Raw genomic sequence first — 7,500 nt, 5'->3', positions numbered from 1 at the left:
ATAATTAATAGAGAAAGAGAGGGAATGAGAGGGAGAGAAATACATTTGAAGAGAAGTAGCTCATCCCTTCATAAAAACAAATGTCCAGTTTAAATTTATTTTAGCATTTGTTTAGACTGTTAGGCATGTTCATAAACTATTGAGAGATAATACCAGAGCATTTATGTTATGCATGGCAAAGTTGTAGTTCTGTATACTGTACAAAAAATGTAAAACAAATAATTGGTATTTTTACTCATAATTGTAAATGGAGAATTGTTATTTACCAGTTGCTAGTAATGTATACACTTTTTATTAGTTTGAGCTATACATATAAAGAAGACAATCTGTAAAGGAAGTCAGGGTTAGAGGAATAATAGAAATGTTTATTTCAGATTTATTTTCTCAAAAAAATGAAGTTTGTGGTAGAGCAAGCTAGTAAAGGTGGTGGGCGCCTAGGAAGACTGACAGGTTTGAGGAGCCAGCCCACAGCTGTTCATGATACTCCTCTTTCTATGATATCTACATTGGGTGGCAGTGCTCCACATCTCACTCAGGTAAGGAAATGAAAGGGGCTAATTTCTGTGCTTAGGTAAGATAGTTTATTCAAAATGCTTGTAGATTATTGAAAATATATATTATGAGTATGGTTTGACTATATTTCTTATACTCTATAATTACTTTTTTTCCATTGGTAAAGGAAATGAGCAAGATTTCCTACAAACTTTTATCATGTTGGCTCAAGATGTATATAATTATGATACCCATTTTTATTCAGGTTTTGTGAATTGCATTAGAATACATTTTAACAGTTTTCTTCAGCTTGCATGATTTGATGTCCAGAATCCTATAATGCTGTATGAATTGTGTGATATTTATACAGGGTTGCTTGGATGTATAAGTGCTACTTTTTAGTTTACTTTTGTAGGATGTTCTACACCTTGTTGTAGATAAGGAAGTACCAGTGTGTTTTCCGGCACAGCATTTTTGCGATCTTACAAAAACACTCCAGAAATTCAAAAAAGGAGTTGCACAATTTTCAGCACTCAAGGTATGTAGTTTTATCTATTCTTTTTATCCCTCTTTCAGAAACTGAACCAATATTGTCTACTTTTTGTAGAATTTTTATGTATTTTTATTAAAAGAGATTAGGATTATAAAGTGGACTTCAGCATTGTTTGTTGTTGAGGTGAAAATATTGATATTATGCTTTTGCAAATCCCTCTCAGAGTCATAGTGTATGTGTGACTGTCCAGGATGCCACAAAAATGACACCAAGTGGTTATAATGAGAAAAAAGGCATTTCTGTATGGACATATGGAGGTAGACAAGTTATTGCATCTGAAAGGTAAGGTTTATATTATTAATTTGTTTAGTTCTGTGATGTATGTAGTATTCATATTTTACAGATATTTCTTATAAGCTTACATTACAATAGTTTGGGACTTCTGCAGATATATGGAATTAGTGGAAGCTATGCAACCTGACTGGTATGAAGCTCTTAATGATGCAGATACTGATGTGAATTCCTCAAAGAAGAGAATATCTAAGTCAATTATGAACTCTACACTTCTGCTGGACCAGTGCATAGACATCAGTAAAAAGAAGCAGGTACTGTGCTAGTTCAAACTGAAATTTAGGCCTGATTACTAACAGATAGCAGTTCATAATATGATGGATTAGAGGTAATGGCCAATCCCTTTTGTATTTTCATAGAGTTAAAAATATGAATATTCATGATATAATGACCATAATGTTTGTAGTGAAATTGTAGATGCTTTTTAACCCAGTGTAGAAAGGTCAGAAAACTGCTCTGCAGCTGGTGTTCCAGGAAATAAAAACAGCAATAAGATAAAAGCAATCCAGGAAAAAGAAACACAGACACAGCCAGCAAAACAAATATATAATGGTTCTCCCTCCAGGCAAACAAAAAAACAGTACAAACAACAAAGCCCCACACCTGTGCCTTCAGGCGTGGTATGCCTGGAAGCACGGTGTTGGGCGAAGGGAGACTCTGCAACAATTGCAAATGATCCTGGTCTCCTTCTTGCACCCGTGATTCCTCCAGCTGAGCGCACATAGCCACCACCTCCGGAAAGGCATGTCAACAGGCATGTGCGCCTGCGTTCAGCCGAGAAACACAAACACATCTGACAAAACAAAAATGTAGTGAAAAACACATATGCAAACTTATATCATGCACGCACACACACACACACACACACACACACACACACACACACACACACACACACACACACACACACACACACACACACACACACACACACACACACATACACACATACACAGATTTCCACACATAGCCACAAAAACACACACCAACAAACACAAACACGACGAAAAACACATGCACACCCATATCTGCACACATATAGTTGCACAAACATAATTACCCTTATTCACACTTATGTACATATAAAATAGTTAAAAAACAGTGATTCATACAGCTGTATAGCAATCACATGTACAGCCGTCCCCAGAAGGACAGGCCAGAAATGGACCATGCCGGTACTTGTACCTGTCAGTACGGGTCCACACCCGGTACTGACACCCAAAAGTTCTATTTGCCAATATCATGCAGTGCCTATAAAAAGCTGTCAGGCTTTTTTCTCAAGTCTTTATTTTATTTATTATTATTATCAGTGAAATGCATTAATATATCTGGTATTGTTTGGCAAGTTTCCCTCTGCCACACCCACAATATCATCCCCATATTCTCATTTCCTTGTAGGCGATCATGATGGTGAGCCAATCATACAGTCATGTTCACCACATCTTTCTGTAGTGAGTGTGAAGTAGTGATTCTAATACCATATGGCATATTTTGTCCAGTGAATCACCCCTCTTTTCCTCACCTACTCGCCCCCACCCACACCATAATATTGTGTCACTGAGTCACCTCCTTATATTATTTATACATTTAGCTATATATGAACATAGGTCTAAATGATTTTGTTGCTTTATTTGTGTATATTTTCACTTATTATTAAATCCCAGGAAACAAAGTATGCTTCCTTGATTTGCAGTTCTTGGGGGTTAATATTGGAATACTATAATGGATGCTGAATATCTTTGTTGATGTTTTTCCCTGAAGAGAGTCAAGTATTTGACTGGAAGATTTTGACTAGTAGATTTTCTTGAATTCATATTATTATCTTGGTTTTAGACATATTTGTGCATGGAATTGAGTGGATGATACATATATAGCATTTACAAATAATTAATGTACCTTTTATTTTAGGGGCTGCATGAGGCTGCATTATTTGTACCTTTATTAGGTGGCTACAATGAAGATGAACGTAAAAGATTTTCCAAAGCAATAACAGAGAAAATTAAAAATGAATCCGTATCAGGATTCTCCCTCTTGGGTTTGCATACTAATGGTACAACTGCAGAGAAGCTTGACTCCAAACTTATCTCTAATCTTGTTAAAGTGTCTTTGGTAAGTATAAGCCTGATTTTTTGTTCATATTAGTGAGTTCATAGGTTTTCTTTGCCATTGGTTTAGATTTTGTTCAAAGTTTTTTTTATTATTCTCTTGTTTATATCTTGTTACCTTTTGAAGAACTGTGTTATCATGTTATGCAGTGGATAGATTTTATTTCAGTTCCAACGGCAATCATATTTTGGAGATGATAGACATTTTCACAGAGAAAACATTTTTTTATTATCAAGATCTAGCTATTATAGCACTTGTTTATATATTTACTTTTTTTTATTTATTTTTTTGTACACTTTAGGCTAGAGTACTATTATGAAATGATAGGAGAAATATATGTATAACCAAAACATAATATCTTTAGAATGCCATAAATCTATTCAGGCTCAAAAATATCTTTTCACTTACTGTTTCCATATTAACTGAGCCTTCATTTTGCAATAGATGTGATTTGCTGCTTTTTAAAGATATTCCGTGACTCTCAATACATGTAGGACCCCTTACCTCAAGCACTCCCTCGGCAAGCATCAGGTGCATGGAATCCACTAACTGTCATCACCTTGGTGCAACAGGGTGTGGATATCTTCGACTCATCTTTCCCATATTTAGTTACTGAAAGAAAAGGAGCTCTCATCTTCCCCATAAGCCTTACCAAGTGAGTTTGTATCGGGAGAACCACTTATGATTTTAAGAGTTTAGTTATTGTATTCATTTAAGTGCTATTATTATTTCAGTTTGTGTATACATGCTAGAGGTACTATATGGTTTCTTGTTATTATGGGTCACTGTTTTTATTTAGCTATTTCTCAGTTTCATTAATTTCTAAATGGAAGTATGTGTGAAATGAGTCAAATCCAGTTTATTTAAATGAATGAAGATGGAGCTTTTATGTATGCTGTATTTTAGTGTAAGACTATTATTTTCAGGGAAAATTTAGAACATCAGAATAAAAAGTTGAAATCAGACAATAATGCTGAAACCAGTAATGAAGATAAACAATTGAACAAGGAGGATGAAGATGCCAAAGAAAATATCCCAGAAGATGAATTATCAAGTGCATATGAAATGTGTTTAAAGGATAAAAGGTATGAAAATTCATGTTTTCATGACTCATGTTATTAGAATCTCAAAATTAATTTGTAGATACAACATATATGAAATATTTTAAAGAATGTAGTCTATGTCAAGTACGGCCACTAGAATTAATGGTATTAGTCCCTTAATGCATCAAGTAGTACTTAGTCACCAAGGAGATATGTACTAGGCTAGCTAACCTGACCTTATCTATTTACCCTGTTTTTTTTTTTTTTTATTATTATTATTGTTATTAATAATAAGATAATGATAATTTTGTAGATATCAGTGATCATAGTAATGGAAATAAAACTTTCTTATTCTAAAATTTAAGGAATTTAAGTAAATTATACTTTTTCTTAACCCAATTGGCATGGATGGAAAGGGTACATGACATACCCACTGTAATCTATTGTCTTTATACATAGATGGCTCTGCAAGTGCTTAGTCACCAAAGAGTCAGTTAATAGTTCTACCTCTCTCACGTGTTTACCCTTTTCCTTTATTTTTTGGAAAGCTTCATTTGTATTATTTTATGGTCTTTGGTGTTATTTATATTTTAATAACACTGCAATTATCATAATATCAGTAAGACTAAAATATTAATTGTATCAGATGTAGAGCCATCTGTATGTAACAAAATTCACGAAAAAAATAGAGGGGACAGTAAATAAATCTGCAGTCATGATGTTAATATGGGCCAAATTAGATACTTCTATGAAAACTTCAATTTCTTTTATTTTCCCTGATTTAGATTGTTTATTTGAACAAATACTCTATATTTAGAAATATGTGAAGTTATTTCACTATTATTATACTAAAATAAAAATTTTGTTGTAAGAAATAAGATTTGGATCTGCTAAATCATTATGCAACTGTTGCAGACCTATGCTGCAAGTTAATGTTTCACAATAGATTTTTTTTACTTTACTTTCAAGGACATTACCAATGTCATTATTTATAAGATCATAATATTCACTATATAAAAAGTTTTGTTGTAGCTCTCTAAGTACTATCAAGCTTATCTAAATGGTTTAAAATGATCTTTGACTCCAAGATTGTCGTAGAATTTGTTTATGACTTGGTCTAAAGCCTGCTCTTAGCAATTTTGTCTTTGATTTGCATTTGTGTCATATTTCAAAGTTAGCCCTAAATTAGAGCAAATGTTTATATTCTAAAACACCTAATAATGGTAAAACAAAATAATAAAAAAGAAATAGCTATTTTAGCAAATCTTAACTATATGATTATCTCATACCCATGATATGTTTGTGGCTCCTACCATATTCTTATTTATCAAAGAGAAAACTGCAGTAAACATTAAGGAAATCTGGAAGTAGCAAGTAAGTATACCATTTCATTAATGATGCAGATATGATTGTAGGGTAACTCCAAGCCTTTCCTAAATTTTGGCTGAGTCAAAGACAAAACTTAACTGTTAAGGACATTTTGTGAAGTGTTATAGATGAAATTGTGGAGTCATAGAGAAATCTTGAAGTCCATGACTTTTTGTGAATACTGCCCCCCAAGTTTTTTTGTTTTTTTTTACCAATCCTCTTTTTTGGGCAACATTGAAAGGCTGCATCTCTGGTTTTACTGTAAATGCATGGCATACAACTTTCCCATACTGAAAGAAAATAGTCAAAACCATACAAACTATCAAGACAACCTTGATGCCTGGAATCAAGCCAAAAACTTGCCTATAAGTTCATCTTAATTCCAAGGTGCAATGTATTACAAACAAAACATTAGTGGAAAGTCATGGATATGTACAACACTGATAAAGTTTGAACCAGCTGACAGGTTCACATAAAATGCCACTAAATATTTCACAACTGTGTGTGGGGGTGAGGGAGAGGGAGAGGGTAAGGATGTGGTCATGGCTGTGGGTGAGGGAGAATAAGAAGAGGGAAAGGAAAGGTAGAAGAAGAGAAAGAGTGAGAGAAAAGGATATGTGTCTGAAGGGATAGAGTGTGTATATATGGTAAGGTCTGCTTTTGATTTCAGCAACTTGAACTCGACAAAGCCATTGCTGGATGGATGTCAGTGTTATACTTGCCAGAACTTCACTCAAGCCTATATTCACCACCTCCTTAATGTTAATGAACTCCTGGGACCAGTTTTATTGATGGTGTAAGTACTTTTACATTTTTATTTGTGGAATTTTATATATAAATACATTGCTTTTTCATTTTGTGGAATTGTTAAATCATTCAGGAAAAAGTATTTTTCAAGCAGTTTATGTATAATGGTTGTATGATACTAGATGAAATTTATATTTTGTGGTAAGAATATCACAAAAGTATAAGGATGATATTGTGCTAAAATTATCTTGCAGAAACTGGTATAGTAGAAATTGCATTTACATATGGAATAATCCAACCCATATGAAGATAGTCTTCCATTGTGGGATGTAATATTTAATGTTCTAGTGAACGTGATCTTAAAACTTTTTGTTATATGATAATTGTTTTCTTTCTTTTCTTATAGGCATAACTTACACCATTGGATGGCCTTCTTCAAAAGCATTCGGTCAGCAGTGAAGGATGATTCTTTAGAAAATCTTAAATCTGTAATACAGAGTCATGTGTCAGCAGCTGGGAAGTTATAGCCTATGTTACTGGGTTTTTTGAAAAATTATTCTAAAATAGACTTTATAAAACCAGTTGCATCTGAAAATGTAGTAATCTGTTTCATTATTCAGATTACAATATTTTGTTTTGATTATAGAGCTGTTAGCAAAGTCTGGTTATATACCTATGTATATGGGTATTTACAGAATGTTGTTATTTTTACAAAATGTTATCTTAAGATTTATTTGATACTTAACTTAAAAAATTCTTGGAGGAAAGAAAAAAATATGCATTTTCATGAAAGATTACTTAAAGAATATTATTCTTGTATCATTGTCAAAAATTTATATAAATTATTTGAATTTAAGATGGAAGTCTCTATTGAGATCACACTTAACTCATGATAGATTC

The 7,500-nt window shown here is 33.1% G+C and overlaps 1 protein-coding gene across 1 annotated transcript in view; it reads left to right on the top strand.

Moving 5' to 3' along the window:
* LOC125029101 (queuine tRNA-ribosyltransferase accessory subunit 2-like) overlaps positions 1-7,500 on the top strand; it is a 10,065-nt gene that overhangs the window by 2,326 nt on the left and 239 nt on the right. The window contains exons 2-10 of the mRNA XM_047618887.1: positions 375-536; positions 908-1,030; positions 1,209-1,327; positions 1,434-1,590; positions 3,245-3,445; positions 3,937-4,097; positions 4,369-4,527; positions 6,524-6,649; positions 7,007-7,500. The exon at positions 7,007-7,500 is cut by the window's right edge and continues 239 nt beyond it. Of these exons, the coding sequence (XP_047474843.1) occupies positions 393-536; positions 908-1,030; positions 1,209-1,327; positions 1,434-1,590; positions 3,245-3,445; positions 3,937-4,097; positions 4,369-4,527; positions 6,524-6,649; positions 7,007-7,127 (1,311 nt within the window). The 5' untranslated portion in view covers positions 375-392 and the 3' untranslated portion in view covers positions 7,128-7,500. The remainder of the gene's footprint in view (positions 1-374; positions 537-907; positions 1,031-1,208; positions 1,328-1,433; positions 1,591-3,244; positions 3,446-3,936; positions 4,098-4,368; positions 4,528-6,523; positions 6,650-7,006) is intronic.

This window comes from Penaeus chinensis, chromosome 9, assembly GCF_019202785.1.
Source record: "Penaeus chinensis breed Huanghai No. 1 chromosome 9, ASM1920278v2, whole genome shotgun sequence".
Lineage (NCBI taxonomy): Eukaryota > Metazoa > Arthropoda > Malacostraca > Decapoda > Penaeidae > Penaeus > Penaeus chinensis.
Note: the sequence above shows the minus strand (reverse complement) of the source record. Positions and strands in the feature narration are given on the sequence as shown.